At 39.8% G+C, this 26,771-nt stretch overlaps 1 protein-coding gene across 4 annotated transcripts in view; it reads left to right on the forward strand.

Annotated features, from left to right (window-relative positions):
- The window catches only part of usp38 (ubiquitin specific peptidase 38), a 33,737-nt gene extending 29,001 nt beyond the window's left edge, over window positions 1-4,736 (forward strand). For 3 of the 4 annotated variants that reach the window (XM_073042770.1, XM_073042772.1, XM_073042771.1), the window contains one exon: window positions 1,241-4,736. In XM_073042770.1, the coding sequence (XP_072898871.1) occupies window positions 1,241-1,405 (165 nt within the window). In that variant the 3' untranslated portion in view covers window positions 1,406-4,736. The remainder of the gene's footprint in view (window positions 1-1,240) is intronic. The other variant, XR_012098630.1, reaches the window with a different exon arrangement.
- The last annotated feature ends 22,035 nt before the right edge of the window (window positions 4,737-26,771 follow it).

The raw sequence follows: 26,771 nt of genomic DNA on the forward strand, positions 1-26,771 counted from the left end.
AAAGTAATTTGTTTTCTATGCTAATTTTAACAATGGGTCTCTGACCTGAAATATTAGTACTGTTTTCTTTCCATAATTGTTGCCTGACCAGATGATTTCATCATTTTCTCATGTTGATGCTAAAAATCTGCAAATTTGGTGTTTTCTTCATTTTCAAGTCCCATTCTTAATACCCTTAGAAATTATCAGCATTGATTCAAAGTTTGCCCCTTAACATTGAAGGAATGCAGTTAAACTCACCAATAACTAACCACAGACTTTTTTTGGGTTTATTAGCAGAACTTGCTATGAATATGTCTGTTCCAGTGTAATGCTCTGCACAAGGGAATTACCTTTTCTGAATGGATGAAACAACAGTGATGCTCTTCTACAAATCAAACAGAAGTAACCTCACTAAGACATACTGTATAAATGTAAAGAGGGAGCAAAAAGACAGGAGCTGTCAGTTGCATTTAGCTGGTAAAAGCAAGAAGTTAAATGCAGCTGATAAAAGACAAAGGGTGAATAAAAGGGAATTAATCCTTTTAATTCTTGTTAAATCTGGAACAACAACCTATTTACTATTATGAGTGTCAACTCACTCATAAATTCTAACTTCTGTCAATTCTAGTGAAGAACTAGTGAATAATTAGCAGACCTCACAATTATAGTGATTTCAGTGGCAAGTCTTATCAGATAGTACTGCAGTTATGCGTTCTGTGGAAGAACAGAGTAACTGTATTCTCCAACTGTTCCTCTATGACTGTTACTCTTAACATGACATTCTCCATATATCTTTATATTTCCTTGACCCCTTTGATGTGCTCTTATTTTTAAATGACTACAGCAATCTGTCTTTTAAACTGTGGGCAATTTGGTGTTGCAGGCAATTGCAAGCTACTTTTGACTGAGTTTATATTCACTTCATCTACCGGTTAAATCTTAGGCATTTAACAATGACTTTTTTTCAATGAATTATTAAGCAGTTGTGCACCAGAAAGACTGTATTCTCACCTCTGTGAGTGTAAGTGGTGACCATATGTTATGAATACTCAGAAATATTTTTCCTATTCTAAATCTAATGACCTACTAGAAGCTGTGTAATTTTGCCTTGTGGAGTATCAAAGGTGTGACTATACCCCCCTTTGGGTTGGATCATTATGATGTTAGCGTTTAATGATCCTTGGCATTTAAGGATTTAAACACTTCTGACAAGCAATACAATTGGAATAAAAACTAATTTTTATTTCTCTTCACATAGGAACAAGAGCTAAGTGCTCGTACCAGAGCATTGCAAGCATCTTCTACAACGTGTTCATTTCGTCCACATAGTTTTGATGACAGTGACCCACCAGGGAGTTGTGGCCCAAGCGGTGGTGGCGGAGGAAGTGGTGGGTTTAATACTATTAGCCGTCTTGTCTTCTGAGAATCTTTCAACAAGGCCAATTTTCTTCCCCTACCCTTCCCTCTTACTGATAATCGCAGAAGCATGAATCAAGTCACTTAAGGATCAGAATATATTACTCTCAAGACATTTTTGACTGTTCCACTTGTTTATCCCAGCCTTTTTGACATTGTGAGAAACACTGATGTGTACTAGCTCTGTTAGGTTGGGGGAGGGGCAGGGAAGTCAGCTAAAACATACACAATTGCAATAATTTGTAAAGTTTGTAGGTTTCTTAACCTTGCTCCTAAATTTGACCATACCTATATTTGCATGTTTAGATTAATTTTTGTAAATAAGCATTCAGCATTTTAATGTGTATTTGTATAATGGATGTAAATACATTTCAATTGAACTTTTCAATCCATGTATTGAAAGTATAGAAATAGTAACTTATGAATTGCCATATTTCTGGCATTGGATTTCTTCAGTACTTATACTTTTGAAAGTGTATACAGCATCTTGTAACTTCAGGGAGCATTACTTGTCATAAATTTGATCCACCTCAACACCCCACCTTCACCACCACCCACACAACACAGACTCCTCCATGTGTTTGTTTATCTGTGCCTTGAGATCTGTACAGACCGGGTACATTTCAAAATCCAGAATCTGAAGGTTATATTTTTTAGAAAACAACATCCTTGGCAGAGGCAGAATCACTTGTATATTTATCACTGATGTATCTTAACATCTTAAACCTTGTTTACGTTTTGAAGTTTCTAAGAAACCCTGCCATCACTTGAAAAGATCTTTCATATCCACACTAAATCCAGAAGAGTAATAAAAATGTTTTCCTCTGTGTTTGTTCATGGGTAATGCAGTGATTTAACTACTGAATAATTCAATACATTGACAAATTTATGTTGGGAATTGTTCTACCATTGTGCTAAAAAGTTTTGAAAAACAATATTTATAAATATTTAAATATATAGGATATGTGATTAGCAAAACAACATACTGGAAAAATCAGCTTTTATTCAGTAATAAGTTTTCACTAAATTATTGATATTTTATTTTAGAAATGCTTTGCTATGCTTTAGGATATGAAATTTTAAAAAAAAGTTTTGAATTCCATTTTGGATATGATTTTTTTCCTTAAATATATTTGCATCTAGCAATAATTAGTTTCTGCAGAATAATCTTTTCAACAATTGTTTGTCTTCATTAGACATCTTTTATCAAATATAGATTCAATGAAGCTATTCATCATATTATCAATGGAGTTGTTATTTTGGAACTTGCTTTTAAAATAACTAATGGATTGCTTTCCAAGATTCAAGATTGTTTAATGTCACAGAAGTGTAAAGGAGAATGAAATAATTGTTATTCTGGATACGATGCAGTGCAAAAAAAAGGTAAAGAACACAATAATAAAAAAAACACAATAAATATAAACACAGTGGATTTCAGTTTATTGGGAAACATCAGGACCACTGCACTTTGGCACAATTAAGTAGCTGCCCCAATTAGCCAAAGTTTCATGAAAATATTTAAAAAGGTATTTTTTAAAAAAGACAGCCTACCATTTAACTGAGTAACAAATTATGTATTCAAATGAAGCACAGAATAAATTAGAATGCTACCAATGCCACAGGTGCTTATCCATTGTATCCAACGATGACCGAAAACCTGTGCAAGTGGAGAAGCTGCTGCACTGGGACAATTCCACTCTCTCATCCTCAGAAGTCCGGGTCCAGTGGCTTGAGTAGTTGTCACACTGGAGTCTTCCTTAGTTGCACTGGAAAACCATGACTACTTCAGTGCCTCGTCATCCCCCTTGCTCTCCACGCAGCATCACTGAACTCCCTTCCTTGGCCGTTGGATCTCACTGTAAATCTCATCCACCCAGTCCACCGGAGCTGACAACATGGTGGAACAGGCATGTCTTTATTTCACTGGGATATGAAACCCACCACCTAACCTCAACTGATTTAACCTACTTGTCAAAGTGGTGTATCAGGATATGGCTGTTGTCATATGCAAACAGCCACGTGGAGTCATGAGTGAGAGCTGAGAATCCGGTGGGACAATAGGCAACAATCAAGCTGATTTTTGATACCTCCAAATTCTTTGTAGTTCCTAACTTTTTGAAGTAGTTAAATAGTTTAATTTTTACTCCTGGCTGTTTCTGGCATTTCCAAACCTGAATGCTTGAAGCCACAGTGAGCAAAACAGTTCTGAATTGTCTTACTGCTTATTTCTTGCCAACTATCAGTGACAAATCACTGGTTTTTGAACACAGGCTTACGTAACTGATACTATTTAAAAACTGTTCACTCTATTAGTGCAATATGGTGTCTAACAGCCACACAAGAGCACATGACTGACACTAGTCAGAAGCTGTTCAGTAATAGTCTCCTTTCCCAATTGAGTGGTATAGTATCCCAAATAAATGAAGGGAACCCTGGCTATTGATTTGGTTAGTTTTTGTTCTTTAAAAGTTGTCCTAAATAAGCAGCTGCCCCGAATAACTCATCGTCTTAATTAACCAGAATCCACTGTACATATAGTAGCTTATATAGATTGATTGTATGTCCATAAAGTGATGCTAGGCACAGGAGTGTCTGTACATAAGGTTACTCTGCCAGGAAATAAGTAGTAATGGTTGGAGGTTGTGGAGGAATGGGTTAGTGGGTGGAGGTATTGATCATCCTTACTTTCTGGGCAAGGTAACTCTGGTGGTCCTGGTGTGGATGGTGTGCAGCCTCCTCCCCGATTAAACAGTCCCTGAGCAAGGTGGGTGGTATCCATCATGATGATATTGGCCCTTTTCCAACCTCTCTGTGAAATATTTGTTTTACAAACATGCAATGTTCTTTTTGTTCCCTTTTTATACCCCGGAGATTGGACGATAAAGCATAACTTCTTGTTACATTTTTGACTGCTGTTATTAAAACATTGGCAGCGCTTCATTTAGAATTTCCCTGACTTCAAAGTGCATGCAGGTGTTTTGTAGTCGTAAAAGGTACTTTATTAGTGCAAGGCATTTCCTTTTCTCTCGGGAGATGAAGAAGGGAAAAAAGAGCTAATAGTTGAAAGATTAAAATAAAAATGCCAATTTGGGTATGTGTTCTGTGAGTGAGCCTAGTATTTGGCACAATTTACAGGTGTTAATTTTTTTATGTTGGGCAAAAATGTTTGATATTTCTCCCACAGTTTATTTCGAAGCGGTGTGAATTTGATGAGGCTTTCTTGAATATTGCAGTGGATAGAAGTACTCATTAGCAGCCAGTGATGCTGACTGAAGTGTCTGGCTGCTATAGCTAAGCCTGGAGTGTTAGAGGTGGGAGAGAATGGAACGAGCCAGTCATCTGCCTGTTAATAAATGTTGTACAACATTGAAAGTATGTTTTGTTTGTAGTTAATTAACTTTACCAATATATTTAGTTTCCAGAACCTCAAAAGATAGAACTCCATTCTTTCCACAAAATGTAAACTATTAATATCCAAGCTTGGTATAAATTCAACAGTGTTTACAGAAGAACACAAGGACTAGCAATTGCCCTAAACAGGAAATTGCAGTCCACATCTCACACATCTAATCTTTCTGACACAATATCTTCAGGTAAGAGTTATGATCTTGACAATTTTGAATTTGCTGCCTCTCCTAGATATTGATTGGATACATTCATCAGCCCTGAGATTTACTGGCATGGAAATTCAAGCCTTTAGTGGTGTGCAATTGAAAATGCACTCTGGATGAATCAGCACATAATAGTGACCATTTTCAGGTGGTTACTGGAAATTTTACCAGGCAATTTTGCAGAGCAATCAGACTTGCACATCTGATGTATATCAAATTGATGTTATATCCCTGTGTAATGCTCTTTTTGGAGGCCTACAGGAAGAATTGAGCCACAATGTCAAAGTAGTGATCATTTTAATCACTCTAATCTTTTTTATTTGCTCTGCATCGGGCTGTGACCAAACTAAGGCAAGTTCATCTTCCATCTGTCATCAGTGATCCATTTAACACACGTGGCACAATTTATATAGGAATCCCCTACTAAACTCAGTTTATTCAAATACCAGAGGGCCTGACCCTACAATTTTCTCACTTCTCACAGCACTAATCCCCCCCCAATTTCAACAGCTTGTAGGTACCTTTTGAATGATGTCCAGGACAATCAACCTTGCAATGACCATAAAGGTTTCTACCTTCCTTTAGGCATTAGTAGGAAGTATGATGGAAACCCTACCAATTTTTTTAAACCAATGTCTTTTCACTTGTGAATTTGAAGCTTCATACAGAATCTGTCACATACACTGGATAAACAGAAATTATTTCATGAAATTCATGTTTGTTTCATTTCTCTAGCCTTACAGCCCAAGATCTTGTTTTATTTGCTTTACTGCAGACATACAAAGCAGTGATTTTATTCTGTCTCTTAAATTTAGTTCAGGTCGTCTTTCAGCTATGACAATTCATTCAATTTTGGGGGGGGGGGGGCGGTAATGTATGGTTGTAATTTAGGACTTTTATTTGTGCTGGTTAAATCAGCGCTAATGAATTTTGACTCTTCAATATGGCTTGAGAGCCAGTTAAGGAAATCAATCTGAAGCTGAATACTTGTTGAGCTAGAATATAAATCCCTGTTCCACAAGTTGTAATTAGTGATTCATTTTAAAGTTTTGAAATACAGAAACATGGGTGGAGCCTTTTAAGTATTGTTGGGTCACAATAGGTCTGTAGACCAACTCAGCTTTCTTGAAGACAAACAGTTGTTCAGAGGCCTGCTTGAAATCCTCCACAGTAATACGGAAAGCAGCAGGGTGCACTGTTTTGTGACCGCGGATCACAGTGCCTGCCTGACATTGGCCTGGGGAGGACCACATCATCACAAGGATGATGGCGGAAAACTCCCTTAGCAGGTAAAATAGGTGACACTTAACCGCTAGATGTTATAGGTTGGGTGAGCAGGATTGCCACATCTGTGCACCGTGATGTTAATCATGAAGCATACTCCACTTCTGCCTTTAAAAGTGAGCTTTCCTGTCTTTGTGGTGAATGGCGAAGCCCTTGGGTTGCTGCGCTTCATCCAAAATGGCAGGGGTGAGCCATGTTTCCATGAAGCAAAGTACACAGCAGTCCTTGATGTCCCTCTGGTACAGCAATCTTGCTTTGAGGTCTTTGGTTTTATTTTCCAAAGACTCTACATTGGCTAATAGGATAGGCAGGAGTGTTGTACTTGTCCACCTTGATGGTAAAGATTGAAATTTGGAGGGGGGGGGTGTTGCTGTTGGAGTAACCCATGTCCAGTGATAGTAGAGTGAATGTTCAGGGCAGTTCATGGGGAGCCAATGAAGTGACTGGTTTTGTTAAGGATATTATTCAGTTTCTTGAGAGTTGTTGGAAATACATATCCAGTCAAGTGGAAGATATTCCACCATGCTTTTGACATGTGCCTTACGGTTGGTGGAGAGACTTTAATGTGTCAGCAGCTGAATCACACGTAGGAGGTTCTGATTTGTTCATATAGCTATGTATTCCTGTGCTTGGTTAAGTTGAATTTCTGATCCACAGTGACCCTGTATACTGTATATGGGGGGAATTGTCAATGGTAAGACATTTAAACACTACCTTCATATCTACTTTTGATCCAAAACAAATTTCACCCAATAAAAATCTGTTACTTTCCGCCTTATGGTTGTTTCACCTTTTGGGAGAGTTCTGAACCTTCACTGCATTTGTTGCAGGAACATTTGATTACAATTGTCACTCCAAAGTAGCTATCATAACTTTCACAGTGTACCCTTTTTGTTCTTGAATATTGGGCTACAACTACTGGCGTTTACTTGTTTGAAGAAATCTGGGGCTCCTGTGCATGCACAACCAAATTCAGAAGCCCTAAACTTACACATTAAAAATATGAGTTCTAGCAGTTCACTCCTTCCAGTTTGAGACAGTTAGTGAAGTTGTATCTTGCTGAGGCGATTGTTGTGCAATGTCCATTGATTTTAATGGATATTGTAGAGCTGTGAGTATTAAGGAAAGGAAGCTAGTTACTTAATTATTTCACTGATTTAATGTCTTTGGTAGTTAATTTGTTTCCTCATTTTTCTTATAATCAACAATTTGATTCATATTTAAAAGCATGTATGAATGCTAGAGATACATTTTTTTTAACTTTAGCATCCGTCAACACTTACAGCCAGAAAAGCTGGCCATAGTGTTTTCAGGTGCAAAGCTTCCTTGTTGCATTATTAGAAGCCCTGCTGCTACTTATTTCATCTCACGGGATGCAAGATGTTCTGGACCAGTAAGCCTTCCACAACTGGATCAGGCAAAATGGAGCCAGTAATAAGATCGATCCACCCTATTGAGCTATTTTGTTTGTTTAGACAGTTTGATTAAATCATGTCTTGATTTAACTGCAAGACCAAACATCCCAAGATTATATTGAAATTTGAATTGGTTTATTGTCACGTGTACTGAGATACAGTGAAAAGCTTGTCTTGCATACTGTTCATACAGATCAAATTATTAAACAGTGCACTGAGGTGGGACGAGGTAAAACAATATCAATGCAGAATGAAGTGTAACAGCTACAGAGGAGGTGCAGTGTAAGTAACAATAAGGTGCAAGATGACAATGAGGTAGCCAGCTATCCTTGCCAAAGAACTCTTTAGGGCTCAAGTGATTCTGTAATGTATCGCAAAGCCAGTATCTCTTTCCAGAAAGGGGTCCTGAAAAAGCTCTTTAAACCTAGAATTTAAGACTCTTTTAGTAAATGACAACAATCCATCTTAAGCACTTTTTCTTTTTTTTTCCTCCCCCTTGATATTTTTGGTGACTCCAAAATCCCTCAGATTTTAATCATTCACAATCTGTGATAGCTTCAATAACTTTTGGGATGTAAGTTCCTGAGCTCTTAAATCATTTATTGATGTTGACTAGAGCGGAAAGTGAGAAAGAATTTATTCTCTCAGCAGATAGTGAACCTGTAAAGAATAAGTCATTAGATATATTCAAGATTGAGGCAGACAGGTTTTTTTTTTACATAAAAGGAGAAAATAGAGGTGAGGCTAAGATCAGATCAACTATGAGCTTATTGAAAGGCAGTGCAGGTTTTCTGACCCTTATGACTCACTTTTGCATCTAACACCTGCACCATTAATGGTCCAATTGTTTCACTGTCACTCAGGCTAAGATTGGACTATAGCTCCAAATTCCTTTAATCAAGAAAGGTAAAGTTAATGTAGGTGCTTAGGTAACATTACTTTCCAGCTCTTGAGATTACAAAAAAGATTATCTACATTAGATAAGTTTAAAATTTAAGAATTTTCCATCCAATAATTCTTCATTGAAACGTCACACCAATGTGGGAATTTTGCAATGAACTGAGATTTTATGAACAATGATTTTACAACTACCTATTACTCAGGCTTATAGTATGAATTTTATCCATTTTCTATGGCATAACCACAAAACAGTTTAAGATCACTGGTCTGAATTGTGCCAATGAATCAGAATCAGCTTAGATTCACTATCACATACATGTGACATGAAATATGTTGTGGTAGAGGTACAAAGACAGAAATGATTAAAAATTACAAAAAAAGCACCGAAAAATGAATAATGAGATAGTGCTCATGAGTTCATGGACCATTCAGAAATCTGCTCGTAGAGGGCAAGAAGCTGTTTTTAACTCATTGAGAATAGGTCTTAAGGCTCCTGTGCCTCCTCCCTGATGCTAGTAACAAGTAGGGAACACATTCCAGACAGGGAAGGTCCTTAATGGTGGATGCTGCGTCCTTGAGGCACCCCCTTTTGAAGATCGTCGATGGTGGGGAGGGTTATGACTATAATGGAGCTGGCTAAGTCTACAACCCTCTGCAGTCTCTTGCAATCCGATCCATTGGAGACTCCATACCAGGTTCTGATGTAATTAGTCAGAATTCCCTCCATTGTATATCTGGAGAAATTTGCAAGTCTTTGGTGACGTACCAAATCTCCTCACACACACAATGAAATAGTACTGCTGGCGTGCCTTCTTCATGATTGAATCGATACATTGGGCCTGGGATAGATCCTCTGAGATATTGCCTATCCGCATTGACTGTGTTCTTAGAATATGGAAATTAAACCCAAGAGTAAGATAATTGTAATCTAACATGGGTCTGTTAAAATAATCAAATCTAAAATCAGGTTTGGATCATGTTCAACAATGCAATAAATGGACAAGAATTGTCGTAGGATAGGAATTGTCCTCATTTATCTGTGTACGTATACCTGTTTCAAAAACAGCAGAGGGAGCCACCCTCCCATATGCAAATAATTTCCAAACAAAATTGAAATGTTTTTCCAAAACAATGTTTCAACTCCCAAGCAGCAGGGACTTGGGACAACCATATAATAAAAGATACTTTATCAACTGGAAGTTATCAAAATTTAACTATTTGGCATCCTATATTGCTTTATTGACAGATCACACCAAGTTGAGCATTTCGCAAGTGAGATTTTATGAACAATGATTTTACAGCTACCTATCACTCAGACTACAGCAATTGATGCCTGTATAAGTGAAATGTGAAAATAAACTAACCTCCATTGACAAATAGCTTTGGGAACAAGTTGGAGGCATTCCCATTTTTCCCCCATGAGATGCTGAATCACATTATTTTTACACAAGTGACTGTATTCTCCTCAATGACTGGATCTGATTTCTGAATACTTGCACTTGTGATATACTCTGTAAGCAGCTATTGTGAACTAGCAGATTATTTACACATAAGGCAGCAAAAGTAATCTGTAGATAGGGAAGCAATTTGCAGAAGTGAAACACAGAGGCAGGAGGAATTTTGATTACAGCAGTAACTAACAAGTTGGTGAAGTGATACTGATGATTTGCAGATTCCCCTTAAAACCAACAATAACGTAAGAATTGATTGTCCATATAATTGCTAGCAATAGAAGGAAGGCCATGAAATCCTTGTAACTTTAAGGAATCTTACAACCAGAAGTTCACTGCATTGCACGGTGTTTGATCAAAGCCACTTCAGCAGATCCATTTGCTTCCTATGAGTATGATTTGCTTACGTGTGACAAGTTCATTCAAAGCCAGTGAAGCTCACGCTAGTCTAATGTGTTACTCCTCCTTGATTCTGATTAAGGGTCTCGGACCCTTCGGAAACATTAATTGCTTTTCTTTTCATGGATGCTGTCTGATCGACTGTAGTTTTCCAGCATTTTCTTTTTATTAAATCTAAGTCAAATATCCTGACTGCTGATTTTGCTACCTACTGTGTCTTTAACAGGACAATTTGTATGTAAAAGCACAGGGAAAGAATGCAGACAAGTACACAATTAAATGCAAAACACATTGAAATCATCATGAAACAAGTTCAGTGCCTCAGGCAGCCTATACTGTCCTGAAATCTCTCCATGGAGTTTCTTCTTCCTAATTGCTCACTCTCTGTCACTGATCCTTGACAAAAGTACAAATCCAGGTGCAGAGGTTTGCAAAGAACAAGCTGCTCCCACAATGAGCACCAGAGAAGCTATGGAAATCTAAGGGCCAGTTACCTTAGCATGAGCCATAGGGAGCTATTAATCAAGAAAATAACACAATTTTGTGAAAGGAAAATGAAGTTTGTCCAATTTACTGAAATTCTTCGCTGAAGTAACGTACACTGAAGAGAAAGGTTTCTAGAAGGATTTCGATAAAATGCCACGTTAAAGATTATTGTGGAAAATACAAGCTAATGGTGCAGAAAGTAACTTACTGCCATGCATAGATTATTTACTGGCTAACAAAAACCATATTGTTGACATAAATGGATTTTTTTCCCTAGTTGTCAAATTGTAATAAGTGGTGTGTCATAAGGATTGAAGCTGCAACTTCAACAATTTATATAAGTGTCTTGGATGAAAAGTGACTTGTATAGTTACTTCATTTGTAGGCAATACAATGATAGGTAGAAAATTAAATTCTGAAGAGGATACAAGAAGGCTTCAAAGTTCAAAGTAAATTTATTAAATAAGTCCATATATGTCACCATATAGAACCTTGAGATTTATTTTCTTGCAGGCATACTCAGTAAATCCATTATAGAATAATAACCATAATAGAATCAATGAAAGACTGTACCAACTTGGCCATTCAACCACTGTGCAAAAGACAACAAACTGTACAAATATCAAAAGAAAGAGATAATAATAAATAAAAAAGCAATAAATATCGAGAACATGGGATGACGAGTCCTTGAAAGTAAGTCATAGGTTGTGGGAACATTTTAAGGATGAAGTAAAGTTATCCCTTTTGGTTCAAGAGCCTGATGGTTGAGGAGTAATAATGATTCCTGAACCTGGTGGTGTGAGTCCTGAGGCTCCTGTACCTCCTTCCTGATGGCATCAGTGAGAAGAGATCATGTCCTGGGTGGTGGTGGTTCCTGATGATGGATGCTGCTTTCCTGCAATAATGTTTCATGTAGATGTGCTCAATGGTGGGAAGAGCTTTACCTGTGATGGACTGGGTCATATCCACTACTTTTTGTAGGATTTTCTGTTCAAGGGCATTGGTATTGCCATACCAGGTTGTGATGCAGCCAGTTAATATACTCTCCTTTACACATCCATAGAAGTTTCTCAAAGTTTTAGGTGTCATGCCAAATCTGCATAAACTCCTAAGGAAGTAGAGGAACAGCGGTGCTTTTTAAATAATTGCACTTACTTGCTGGGCCCAGGACAGATCCTCTGAAATAATAACACCACAAATTTAAAGTTGCTGACCCTCTCCACCTTTGATCTTCCAATGAGGACTGGCTAATGGACCTTTGGTTTCTTCCTCCTGAAGTCAATAACCAGCTCTTTGGTCTTGCTGACATTAAGTAAGAGGTTGTTGTTACAGCATCACTCAGCCAGATGTTCAAACTCCCTTCAATATACTGATTTGTCATCTCCTTTGATTTGGCCTATGTCAGCAAACTTGAATGTAACTTAAGAGAAAAAACAAAAAAAAACATTTTTGGAACTCTTTCAAATGGAGGTGGAAGCAAAGTCTTTGAATGCTTGTAAGACAAAGGTGGATGGATAAGCAGTTGTTAGCAGGGGTAGGCAGGAACCTGGCTGACAGATCATCCACGCTCTTATTAAATAGCCAAGCAGGCTCGACAGGCCAAATAGACTTATACTCATAATTCATGTTTGTATGTTTTAAATTGGAGCAGTGCAAGAGTCTGCCATGGTCAATGATGCAAAACTGAAGGGTTTCCTTACCCAATTGTCCATTATATGGATGAAAGTACACTGTAGATCAAATTAAACCTTGACTGCTAAATAATGACTATCTGCTGATGGCATGGTTTTTGGCTTTTGTGCACAACCCACAGACTATGTCATCATGCGCACGATGCTAAGTGAAACGTGACAAAGGAAACTGCAACAATCTGCTGGCAGGCCTATGCCAGAGGACCCATGCAGAATTTGTCATGCAGCATAAACTTGCCAGCCTGGGAGACCAACATTTTCCAACAACTAGACAGTGAGCAACATCAGACCATGAGCAGATGGGAGTAAGAAATGATTTTAAAAAAACAGGAGTGCACATCCACCCCACCATACCCTCCAACCACATTTATTTCCTAATCAGAGTCACCTATGTACAGCCACTTACATACAGAGCCTATAAAAAGTATTCATGCCCCCTCTGGAAGTTTTCATGTTTTTTTTTACAACATTGAATCACAGTGGATTTCATTTGGCTTTTTTGACACTGATCAACTGAAAAGACTTTCATGTCAAAGTGAAAACAAATTTCTACAAATTGGTCTAGATTTATACAATTATTAAACAAAATAATTGATTGCATAATTATTCACCCCCTTCAAGTCAGTATTTAGAAGATGCGCCTTTGGCAGCAATTACAGTCTTGAGTCTGTCTGTAAAGCTCTATCAGCTTTACACATCTGGACACTACAATTTCCCCCCATTCTTCTTTACAAAACTGCTCAAGCTGTCAGATTGCATTGTGAACATGAATGAACAACCCTTTTCAAGTCCAGCCACAAATTCTTAATTTGACTGAGGCCTGGACACTGACTTGGTCACTGCAGGACATTAACTTATTATTAAGCCATTCCTGTGTAGACTTGGCTTTATGCTTGGGGTTATTGCCTTGCTGGAAAACAAATCTCCTAAATCACAAGTCTCATGCAGACTGCATCAAGTTTTCCTCCAGGATTTCCTGGTGTCTTGCTGCATTCATTTTACCCTCTACCTTCACAAGCCTTTCAGAGCCTGCTGCATGAAGCATCCCCACAGCATGATACAGCCACCACCACGCTTCAATGTAGGAACGGTGAGTTTTTGATTATGTGTGATGTTTGGCTTACACCAAACATAGCATTTAGTCTTGTGGTCAAAAACTCATTTTTTGTTTCATCAGACCATAGAACCCTCTTCCAGCTGACTTCAGAGTCTCCCACATGCCTTCTGGCAAACTCTAGCTGAGATTTCATGTGAGTTTTTTTTTCAACAGTGGCTTTCTCTTTGCCACTCTCCCATAAAGTTGTGACTGGTGAAGCACCCGGGCAACAGTTGTTGTACGCACAGTCTCTCCCATCTCAGCTACTGAAGCTTGTAACTGCTCCAGAGTTGTCATAGGTCTCTTGGTGGCCTCCCTCACTAGTCCCCTTCTTGCATGGTCACTCAGTTTTTGAGGACAACCTGCTCTGGGCAGATTTACATCTGTGCATATTCTTTCCATTTAGAAACATAGAAATCTACAGCACTTTACAGGCCCTTCAGCTCACAGTGTTGTGCCAACTATAGAAACTGTTGATCAGTGTAAAACAAATGTTTAAAGCAATAAAACATGAAAACTTCCCAGGGTGGGGGTGGAGTGGGGTGAATACTTTTTATAAGCACTGATCATACAATCGGAATCAGCTTTAATATCACTGAAATATGTCATGAAATTTATTTGCAGTAGCAGCACAATAATAATTTTTAAAACTGTGAATTATACTAATTATGGATTTATTGATATATATGACATTAAGTAAGTAGTGCCAGTGCAAAAAAAAGAAATAAAAAGTAGTGAGTTAATGTTCATGGGTTCAATGTCCATTTAGGAATCAGATGGTGGAGGGGAAGAAGCTGTTCCTGAATCGCTGAGTGTGTGCCTTCAGGCTTCTGTACCCTTCCTGATGGTAACAGTGAGAAGAGGGCATCTCCTGGGTGGTGGGGGTCCCTAATGATGGACGCTGCTTTTTGAGGCACCGCTCCTTGAAGATGTCCTGGATACGATGGAGGCTAGTGCCCATGATGGAGCTGTCTAATTTTACAACCCTTTGCTGGTTACTTCAATTCTGTGCAGTAGCAACCCCGCCCATACTAGATGGTGATGCAGCCAGTTAGAATGCTCTCCATGGTACATCTGTAGAAACTTGTGAGTGTTTATGGTGGCAAACCAAATTTCCTTAAACTCCTAATAAAATATAGCTGCTGTCTTGCTTTATTTATAACTACATCAATATGTTGGGAGACATTAGATCCCCAGAGATATTGACACCCAGAAACTTAAAACTGCTCACTCTCTCCATTTCTGATCCCTCTGTGAGGATTGGTCTGTGTTCCTTTGTCTTACCCTTCCTGAAGTCCACAATCAGCTCTTTCGTCTTACTGACATTGAGTTCCACGTTATTGCTGTGGCACCACTCCACTAGTTGGTATATCTCACTCCTGTACACCCTCTCGTCACCACCTGAGATTCTACCAACAATGGTTGTGTCATCAGCAAATTTATAGATGGTGTTTGAGCTATGCCTAGCCACACAGTCATGTGTATATAGAGAGTAGAGCAGTGGGCTAGGCACACACCCCTGAGGTGTGCCAGTGTTGATCGTCAGCAAGGTGGAGATGTTATTTCCAATCCACACAGATCATGGTCTTCTGGTTAGGAAGTCGAGGATCCAGTTGCAGAGGGAGGTACAGAAGCCAAGACTCTGTAGCTTTTGATCAGGACTGCAGGAATGATGGTGTTAAATGATGAGCTATAGTAAATAAACAGCATCCTGGCGTAGGTATTTGCATTGTCCAGGTGATCCAAGGCTTGTGTGGAGAGCCATTGAGATTGCATCTGACAATAGGCAAATTGCAGTGGGTCCAGATCCTCGCTGAGGCAGGAGTTGATTCAAGCCATGACCAACTTCTCAAAGCACTTCATCATCGTAGACCATATATGTCAAACTCAAGGCCCGCGGTGGAATTATCTTTGGCCCGCGAGATAATATCTAATTACTATTAAAGCTGGCCCCAGTAATCAAAGCGCCTATGGCGTATGATATGGCTAATGCTGAGTTTATTCAGGTACCAGGTTTTCAGGGTTTTTAGTGTTTATTCTGCAGTCTTGCTCGGCAGTCTTCTTCATAAGAAACGGAATTTGTAAAGTGAAACACTTTGTAGTTATAGCAGAGACTGAGACACATGAGAGCAGGCTGAAAAAACGGAGGCAACGAAAGCTGCGTTCACACGCGTCCGATTGATCCGGCCCGCATGAAGCTGCATTTTGCTCAATCTGGCCCGTGACCTAAAATGAGTTTGACACCCCTATCGTAGACGATAGTCATTAAGGCAGCTCACAATGCTCTTTTTGGGCACTGGTATAATTATTGCTCTTTTGAAGCAGGTGGGAACTTCCAGTTGTAACAGTGAGAGGTTGAAAATGTCTTTGAATACTCCTGCCAGTTGGTTGGCACAGCTTTTCAGAGCCTCACCAGGTACTCCATCAGGGCCCATTGCCTTGCGAGGGTTCACACTTTCTGAAAGATAGCCTGACATTGGGTCACAGGGTCATCAGGTGCAGCAGGGATCTTCACAGATACAAAATTCCCTAAAAGTGGCATCACAGGTAGATAGGGTTGTAAAGGGAGCTTTATGTACATTGGCCTTTATAAATCAAATTATTGAGTATAAGAGTTGGAATGTTATGGTGAGGTTGTATAAGGCATTGGTGAGGCCGAATTTGGAGTATTGTGTGCAGTTTTGGTCACCAAATTACAGGAAGGATATTAATAAGGTTGAAAGAGTGCAGAGAAGGTTTACAAGGATGTTGCCAGGACTTGAGAAACTGTGTTACAGAGAGAGGTTGAATAGGTTAGGACTTTATTCCCTGGAGCGTAGAAGAATGAGGGGAGACTTGATAGAGGTGTATAAAATTACAATGGGTATAGATAGAGTGAATGCAAGCAGACTTTTTCCACTGAGGCTAGGGGAGAAAAAAACCAGAGGACATGGGTTAAGGGTGAAGGGGGAAAAGTTTAAAGGGAACATTGGGGGGGGCTTCTTCACACAGAGTGGTGGGAGTGTGGAATGAGCTGCCAGATGAAGTGGTAAATGCAGGCTCACCTTTAACATTTAAGAAAAACTTGGACAGGTACATGGATGAGGTGTATGGAGGGATATGGGCCGGGTGCAGGTCAGTGGGACTAGGTGGGAGTAAGTGAAGGGCCGAGATGGCCTGTTTCCGTGCTGTAATTGTTATATGGTTATTTAAACCTGTGTGGCTGAGTGTGTGCTTATGAGAACTTACTGTACATATACAAATCAAAAGCTATGGATGAACCAGGAGATTCGCAATTTGCTGAGGGCTAGATCTGTGGCCTTCAGGTCTGGTGACCCAGGTCTGTACAAGAAAGCCAGGTATGACTTGTGGAGGGCTATTTCAAGAGCACCCAGCCCATAACCCTCCATTCCTTTCCTGTCCATACACCTATCCAATTTTACTTTAAATGACAATACTGAATCTGCCTCTACCACTTCTACTGGAAGCTCATTCCACACAGCTACTACTCTCTGAGTAAAGAAGTTCCGCCTCGTGTTACCCCTAAACTTTTGCCCCCTAACTCTCAACTCATGTCCTCTTGTTTGAATCTCCTCTACTCTTAATGGAAAAAGCCTATCCACGTCAACTCTATCTATCCCCCTCATAATTTTAAATACCTCTATCAAGTCCCCCCTCAACCTTCTACACTCCAAATGAAGTCAGTGACAGCAGTGGCATACTCATTCAGACTCGAAGATGAATCTCCAAATATGAATTCAGTCCTGTAAGTGCTCCTGTTTGTCCAAACCTTCTTGGTCCTCACCACTGGTGCTGCAGTCTTCAGTCTCTGCCTGTACTCAGGGAGTAGAAGTACTGCCAGGTGATCAGACTTTCCAAGAGTGGGCATGGGATGGCACAGTAAGCATTCTTGATGGTGGTGTAACAGTGGTTCAGTCTGGTACTACAAGTGTTCGTTGGTAATAATTATTTCGAAATTTTTTCAAGCTGGCTTGGTTAAAATCCCCCAAAATGATGGGGAAGGCATCAGGATGCGTTGTTTCTTGCCCATTGATCATACCAGTTTGTCTAGAGCCTGCTTGACATTGGCCTGTGGTGGAATGTGCACCACTACCAAAATAGTCGCTGAAATCTCCCGTGGCAGGTAAAATGGATGGCACTTAATCTTGAGGTGTTCCAGGTCTGATGAACAGACTGGGACAGCACCATCACATTTGTACACTTCAAGAAGTTGATCATGAAGCAAACTCTCCTCCTCTGGCCTTGAAAGAGTCAGCAGTCCTGTCCTGGTGGTTGATGCATTGTGGACCCGTCAATCTGAATCACTGCTTCCAGTACGGAAGGGATTAACCAAGATTCTGTGAAGCAAAAGATACAAGCGGTCATAATCTCTCTCTGATACAGCACCCTAGTTCCAAGATCTTCAGTTTTATCTTCTAGAGACTGTACATTTGCCAGCAAGATTGTCGGTATTGGGAGCTGAAATCCACGTTTACTTAAGGAAGCTTTCAGTCCAGCTCTGCATCCCCTCTACTGCCACCTCAAAGGAGAAGCGTGCCAGGGTCAGCGACCAGATCAATTCGTTTGATTGCTTTTAACTAGTGATAGATTTTTTTACTCACGTTAAAACGTTGTTACTAACTGTACAGATCTTAGATGCAGATCTCAGCTGTAACTGGCTGAAACGGGAGTCTTTGATGGTATATCCATCAGAGCTGTTCACACGAGTCGCCTTTTTCAATGGCGCCCTCAATCTATGTACATATACTGTATAAGCTATCTTATGTATTTATGTATATTTATGGTGTTTTTTGTTGTTGTGTTCTTTATTTTATTGTGCTTTTTCGTGTTGCATTGGATCAGGAGTAACAATTATTTTGTTCTCCTTACACTTGTGTACTGGAAAAGATATTAAACAATCTTGATCCTGATCAGATTCAGCATCTGCAGTCTCTCGTGCCTCCAACTAGCAATTCCATTTCAAGGCAAACATGAAATATTGGCTAAAAACTGTTCTAATGGCACAGCTGATTAAAAAAAAACACCTTTTTATCAGACCTACTGTAGAAATGTTAGTATTTGGGATTCAAAATAACTAAGCAAAATAAAGTCTAAGAGTCATGATTAAGTTACAATATAATGCTGAGGACATATGTTTCAGAACTAGGCACACCTCTAGCCAAAATCCTCAGCTTTAGCTACAACACTGGCATTTAACTAGTAATGAGGAAAACTGTCCAGTGAGCCCTGTCTACGGAACTGTGGCCCTTCACTAATGATTACAATGCTCAGTTTTACTGGTAAGTTTCAGTGATCAGCTTCACAAACGATGAGATGCACATTCAGACTGATAAATGACTTAATGTCCATGCTATAGAAGTGTTACTCAATGATCATCTCCAACAAAAGAGAGCTTATCCATCCCTTTGGCATTTAGTAGCTTTGTCATAGCAACGAGCTTGGAGTCCATTGACCAGAAGACAAGCTCCAAAATTACAATGGACAGAAAATCAAGTTAAGGTCTCAGGCAAGTGGCCAATCCCATAATAGTCCGTCTACCCTCTCAAACTTCAACAACACTTCCAATGCACGTGGAGTGCCTTCACTTGTCCAGTTGGAGTCAGCTCAGCAAAGGTAACACAGCAAGAGACGACGTAGTCGTTTTGTCAGGACTGCATTCACCAACTCAAATATCGCATTTCATCACCATATACATTTCATATACTTACTAAGGATTCTTTGCCAGCATCTCCCAAATCCATCATCTTCACTCTTTATTATAAGAGCAGAAGCCATATGTAAATGGTATCACCTCTCCCACATTGTAAAAGACACACAACCACCAGATTGATATGTGCCACTACTTTCTTCTTCATTATAGTCAAAATTTTCAAGCAGTTGACACAATAGTTCTGTAACAGTATACTTATTATATGGATTGTGCACATTGTGCACCTTCAGAAACACCACTGGGACAGGAAAATAGACTGAATATATTGGCGATGCCCATATCACTAGCACAGTGACAAAAGGGTATCTATACAGTATTTGCTCTATTGTTGGCTGATTGCAAAGTTTTGATACCACTAACACAACTGTATGTTTGAAAAATGAAACATTTCAAGTTTCCATTCCTGCCATGTTAAAAGTGAGTAGAAAGCAACTCCAAGCATCCCATTGCTCCTTGAGTAAATAAAATCTACATTTAACAATCCCTGTAAAGGGCCACAAAATTGCTCTGTGATGCAAACAAGAAGAAGATCTCACTGAACCATGTGGCGGGGATTTGCTGCTGGAAACGCAGAAGTTTTATTTTCATATTTTGCCTCTCTGGCTGTTGCCATTGTGCTACTGGGTCCTACAAGGATATATCTTTAGCGCTCAGCTGTTCATCGCTTTACCATATTTCCTTACAGCACAGATGCCCATTTCAGCCCATTGAGAGGATACTACTTTACAGAGCAAAGTCAAAGTAAAGTTAAAGTAAAATCTATTATCAAAGTACACATACAGTATGTTACCATATGCTACCCTGAGATTCTTTTTCTCTCAGGCACATACAGGAAAAATAAAGAAATGCAATAGAATTTATTAAAAGCTGTAGATAAACAAAAACTGGCAAACAACCAATGTGCAAATAAAATTAATACACTTCCCCATAAATTTTATCTGTTATCTATTCCTGCCACATTCCCATCAATTTCCTTGTCTCCAAATTCTACCAATCACTTACACAGTAGGAGCAATTTACAATGGTCAATTAACCTATCAACTTGCACATTGTTGGGATGTGGCAGGAAACATGAGGGAAGCAAAATGTGGTTCGATGGACAATAGGTGAACTCCACACAGATAGCACAGAGGATCAGAATTGAATGTGGCTTGCTGGAATTGTGAGACAGCAGCTCTACCAGCTCTCTCACTGACTTGGGTGTAATGTACCGAACAATGCTGATGAAATAAAGGAAGACGAGAAAGTGGCTGTGGAAAAAAAAAATCACCTGCATCCAAAGGAATATAAACAGGTTAAGTTAGTGACCAAAATATTGACAGATTGGAATAGAACTTTGGGAAATGGTATCAAAAGATAAAAAGCAGATCATTATTTTAATGGCCCAAATCTAATTCAGAGAGATCAGGTTATACTCAGGTAAGGATCTCAAAATGCAGGCAGGTACAATAGAATGGGTATTTGGAAAGGTAGAGGGATGTAGGTAATGCACAAAATGTTCAATAGAATGAATCTTAGGATGACTAGATTTTTTATGAGGAAAGAATGAATACATTGGGTCTACATCTGAAGCTAATAAGAAGAAATCCCATTGAAATATCTGAGATTCTGTGTGAGCTTAACGGGAACACAGAATATAGAATAATACAGCCCAGGAACAGGCCTTTCAGCCCGTGATGTACTGTATGTGCTGGTCATCATGCCAATTTAAACTGCACAGATCAATAGCCCTCCATTCCCTGCCTGTTCATGTGCCAGTCTAAATGCGTCTTTTAACATTGCCTCTAACATCTTCTCCTCAGGTAATGCATTACAGGCAACTACCACTCCATGTGTAAAAAAAACTTGCCTTGCAAATCCCCTTTAAAACCCTCTTCACTTCCCCCCGCCCCGCCATCTTAACGTATACCCTCCAGTATTTTACATTTCCACATGAGAAAAAACTCTCATTGCCTTCTATATCTGCACCTTTCATAATTGAAAATAATTTTATCAGGTCACCCCTCAGCATCCGAGGTTCCAGAGAAAACAAAGTTTGTCCGACCTTTCCATGTAGCTAATACTCTCTAATTCAGATACCATCCTGGTGAACCTTTTATCCACCTCTCTGAAGCCGCTGCATCCTTCCTGTAATGAGGTGACCAGAACTGCACATGATGCTCCACTGTGCCCAACCAAACTTTTATACAGCTGCAACATGATTTCCTAACTTTTATACTCACGGACCTGACCGATAGAGGCAAGCATGCTGAATGCTTTCTTTATGACCCTATCCACTTTTCATGCTGCTTTCAGGGAGCTATGTGGCTGCATCCGATGTCCCTCCGTATATCAACTAAGATCCCTTGGTCCATCGTGATGAGAATTGATATTTTCAGCATAATGAGCTAAGACTAGGATGAGGAAGAAATAATTCCCTTAAACTTTAAGCTTAGAGGGCTTTGAATCTTTGGATACTGTGACTAACTATATTCAAGACTTAGAGGTGGATTTTTGAATGAAAGGAGAACAGGGCACAAATGTGCACCTGAAGGCAGAATGAGAATCAAATCAAAATAAAATTTATTATCATCAACATCATTATGTGCCGTATCATATGACATGGGCAATCTTGGTCTTCCATCTGTCTTTAATCTTATGAGTTCTAATAAGCTCTTCAAATCTTTTCCCTGTCCATCCCTTTTTGTAACTCAAGGAATGTCATATGCTGTCGACCAGGACTTTTTTTCCCATCAGTTTGTCCCATCACTGCAAGATGTTCAAGCTTCTCTTTCCTCAGTACATGTCCCAGAAATTTCAGCTGCCATTTCCTGATTGATAATATCAGCTATTTTCTTTTTCTGGCTTTTTGTAACACTTCCTCATTTGAAATTTTGACTTTCCATGATATATGAAATCATTCTTTTCTAAAACCACATTTCTGCAGCTTCACGTCTTCCCTCATTTTGTTTTGATATTGTCCAACGTTCACTTCCATCTGTTAGTTTGGAATGAACGTGGCACCACAACACTTTCATACCCATTTAAATTATGTTATTCTTTAGCATGTTATTATCACTGATGTGAAGTATGTTGTTTTGTAACAAAGACATAAAACTTACTATAAATTACAAAATAAAGAGTGCAAGAAAAGAGTAATGACAAGGTAGTGTTTATGGGTCATAGAAACATAGAAAACCTACAGCACAATACAGGCCCTTCGACCCACAAAGTTGTGCCAAACATGTCCCTACCTTGGAAATTACTAGGCTTACCCATAGCCCTCTATTTTCTAAGCTCCATATACCTATCCAAAAGTCTCTTAAAAGACCCTATCGTATCCTCCTCCACCACCATTGCTGGCAGCCCATTCCACGCACTCACCACTCTCTGAGTAAAAAACTTACCCCGGCATCTTCTCTGTACCTACTCCCAAGTACCTTAAACCTGTGTCCTCTTGTGGCAACCATTTCAGCCCTCGGAAAAAGCCTCTGACTATCCACACGATCAATGCCTTTCTTCATGGTATACACCTCTATCAGATCACCTCTCAGCCTCTGTCGTTCCAAGGAGAAAAGGCCGAGTTCACTCAACCTATTCTCAGAAAGCATGCTCCCCAATCCAGGCAACATCCTTGTAAATCTCCTCTGCTCCCTTTCTATGGTTTCCACATCCTTCCTGTAATGAGGCGACCAGAACTGAGCACAGTACTCCAAGTGGGGTCTGACCAGAGTCCTATATAACTGCAACATTACCTCTCGGCTCCTAAATTCAATTCCACAATTGATGAAGGCCAATACATTGTATGCCTTCTTAACCACAGAGTCAACCTGCACAGCTTCTTTGAGCATCCTATGGACTCGGACCCCAAGATCCCTCTGATCCTCCACACTGCCAAGAGTCTTACATTAATACTATATTCTGCCATTATATTTGACCTACCAAAATGAACCACTTCACACTTATCTGGGTTGAACTCCATCTGTCACATTTCAGCCCAGTTTTGCATCCTATCAATGTCCCGCCGTAACCTCTGACAGCCCTCCACACTGTCCACAACACCTCCAACCTTTGTGTCATCAGCAAACCTATTAACCCATCCCTCCACTTCCTCATCCATAAAAATCATGAAGAGTGTTTTTAATAAAATAAAAAAATAAAAACCTTTTTAATAAAAAGTCCCAGAACAGATCCCTGAGGCACTCCACTGGTCAGCGACCTCCATGCAGAATATGACCCATCTACAATCACTCTTTGCCTTCTGTGGGCAAGCCAGTTCTGGATCCACAAAGCAATGTCCCCTTGGATCCCATGCCTCCTTACTTTCTCATTAAGCCTTGCATGGGGTACCTTATCAAATGCCTTGCTGAAATCCATATACACTACATCTACTGCTCTATCTTCATCAATGTGTTTAGTCACTTCCTCAAAAAATTAAATCAGGCTCGTAAGGCACGACCTGACCTTGACAAAGCCATACTGACTATTCCTAATCATATTATACCTCTCCAAATGTTCATAAATCCTGCCTCGCAGGATCTTCTCCATCAACTTACCAACCACTGAGTTAAGACTCACTGGTCTATAATTTCCTGGGCTATCTCTACTCCCTTTCTTGAATAAAGGAACAACATCCTCAACCCTCCAATCCTTGGGAACCTCTCCCATCCCCATTGATGATGCAAAGATCATCACCAGAGGGTCAGCAATCTCCTCCCTCACCTCCCACAGTAGCCTGGGGTACATTTCATCCGGTCCCAGCGACTTATCCACTGGATGCTTTCCAAAAGTTTCAGCACATCCTCTTTCTTAATATCTACATACTCAAGCTTTTCTGTCTGCTGCAAGTCATCACTACTATTACCAAGATCCTTTTCCATAGTGAACACTCAGATTCAGATTCAGTTTATTGTCATTTAGAAACCACAAATGCAATGCAGTTAAAAAATGAGACAACGAAGCAAAGTATTCATTAAGTACCTCTGCTATTTCCTCCGGTTCCATACACACTTTCCCACTGTCACACTTGATAAGTCCTGTTCTCTCACGTCTTATCCTCCTGCTCTTCACATGCTTGTAGAACACCTTGGGGTTTTCCTTAATCCTGCCTGCCAAGGCCTTTTCATGGCCCCTTCTGGCTCTGCTAATTTCCTTCTTAAACTCCTTCCTGTTAGCCTTATAATCTTCTAGATCTCTAACATTTACTAGCTCTCTGAACCTTTTGTAAGCTTTTCTTTTCTTCTTGACTAGATTTATTACAGCCTTTGTACACCATGGTTCCTGTCCCCTAGCATAACTTCCCTGTCTCATTGGAACGTAACTATGCAGAACTCCACACAATATCCCCTGAATATTTGCCACAGTTCTTCTGTACTTTTCCCTGAGAACATCTGTTTCCAATTTAAGCTTCCAATTTCCTGCCTGATAGTGAAGAGAAAGAAACTGTTCCTGAATCACTGAGTGTTAGTCTTCAGACTCCCATGTTCCTTCCCAATGGTAGCAATGAGAAGATATGTCCTAAATAGTGAAGATCCTTGGTTATAGGTGTTGTGCTCTTGAGGTACTGCAATCTTCAGGGACTACCTCTTAAAGATGTCCTTTATGATTGTGCCTGTGATGGAGCTAGCTAAGTCTATAACCCCCTCCCCTCCCCCCACCTTTCAAATCTACTCCTCAGCTTTTTTTTCTCCAGTCATGCCAAAGGGTTGCATCCCGAAATGTCGACTGTGCTTTTTTCCATGGATGCTGCCTGGCCTGCTGAGTTCCTCCAGCATTTTGTGTGAGTTGCCCTATAACCCTTGCAGCTTCTTGCAAGTCCTGAGCGTTGGAACCTCCATACCAGGTGGTGATGCAACTAGTCAGAACGTTCTCTCCTGTATACATTTCTATAGATATTTGCAAGAGTCTTTGGCGACATACCAAATTTCCTCACTCCCCGTGAAGTAGAACTGCTGCTCTGCCATCTTTATGATTGTGTCGGATGCAGGATAATTCATTCAAGATGTTAACACCCAGGAAATTGAAGCGGTTCACCATTTGTATAACTCCCAACTTCTGCTTCCTGAAGTCCCCAGTCAATTCCTTGGTCTTGCTGACATTGAGTGCAAGGTTGTTGTTATTGTGCCATTTAACCGCCTCTCTCCTGTATGTTGCGATCTGAAATTTTACTAAAGGCAGTGATGTAATTTTGAATTTGTAGATGCCACTTCAGCTGTACTTAGCTACACAGTCATGACTATAGAGAAAGCAGAGTAGTGGGCTAATATCAACAATTATATCCACTGGACACTTACTGAATTACAAAACAGGCTTAGATTCTCATATCCTTTTGCCCTTACTTTTTGTGGGTCAAATTAGTTGGATTTTTCCTATGATGACTGTCTTGCTATAAGGAAAAGTTGAGTGAGACTGAGCTATTCCTAACAAAATCATGTGGTCTGGTCTCTTTGATGCATACTGAAAATGATTCTGTAAGTAATTGACAGTACAGATGCCAAGTTTCCTCTACTGGAGAGTCCAGAACAATGGCCATAGTTTCAGAATAAAGAGCTGGTCATTCAGAAATCAGTTGAGAAAATACCATTTACACAAAGGGTTATAAATAATCAAAATTCTCTGCCTCGGAGGTTGTGGATTCTCAAGTACTCTGCTTCTCTTTATTCTGTTCTTAATTTCAAGTCTGACATTTTACACATCTCCCACTCGCATCACCCAACTCTTAAGCTCTGACGCTCCTTTCCTAAATATCTTTGAATCCCTACTCTCTCTCCTTGAAGAGATTGATTAATACAATTTCTTTGGACGTCTGTCTTTGAGCTTTCTTCAGTAGACCTCATGCCAATTCTGGAGTCACAAAAAGGACTTTGGGATGTTTTGTCACACCCACACCAAGTTAATGTTCAGAGTGAGAATGAGGTTCCTTATCACTTGTCCACAGGATGTGAACATTGTTGTTTTACAGCAGAGGTAGAGTGCAAAGACATCAAGTTGTTATAATTTTTAAAAAGATAAATAAGTACCTAGTGCGAAGAGAGGAATAATGAGGTAGTGTTCATGGGTCCATCAACTGTTCAGAAATGTGATGGCAGAGGGGAAGAAGCTGTTACTAAGTTGTTGAGAGTAGGTTTTCGGTCTTCTGAACCTTCTCCCTGATGGTAGGAATGAGAAGAGGGCATTTCCTGGATGGTAAGGGTCCTTAATGATAGATGCCACCTTCTCGGGGCACCCCCTCTTGAGGATGTCCTCAATGGTGGGAAGGCTTGTGCCCATGATGGAGCTGACTCAGATTACTATCCTCTGCAACCTTGAACAGTCCTTTGCATTGGAGGCTCCAAACCACTTAGAATGCAAG

This window comes from Hemitrygon akajei, chromosome 4 (genome assembly GCF_048418815.1).
Source record: "Hemitrygon akajei chromosome 4, sHemAka1.3, whole genome shotgun sequence".
NCBI classification, from domain to species: Eukaryota; Metazoa; Chordata; class Chondrichthyes; order Myliobatiformes; family Dasyatidae; genus Hemitrygon; species Hemitrygon akajei.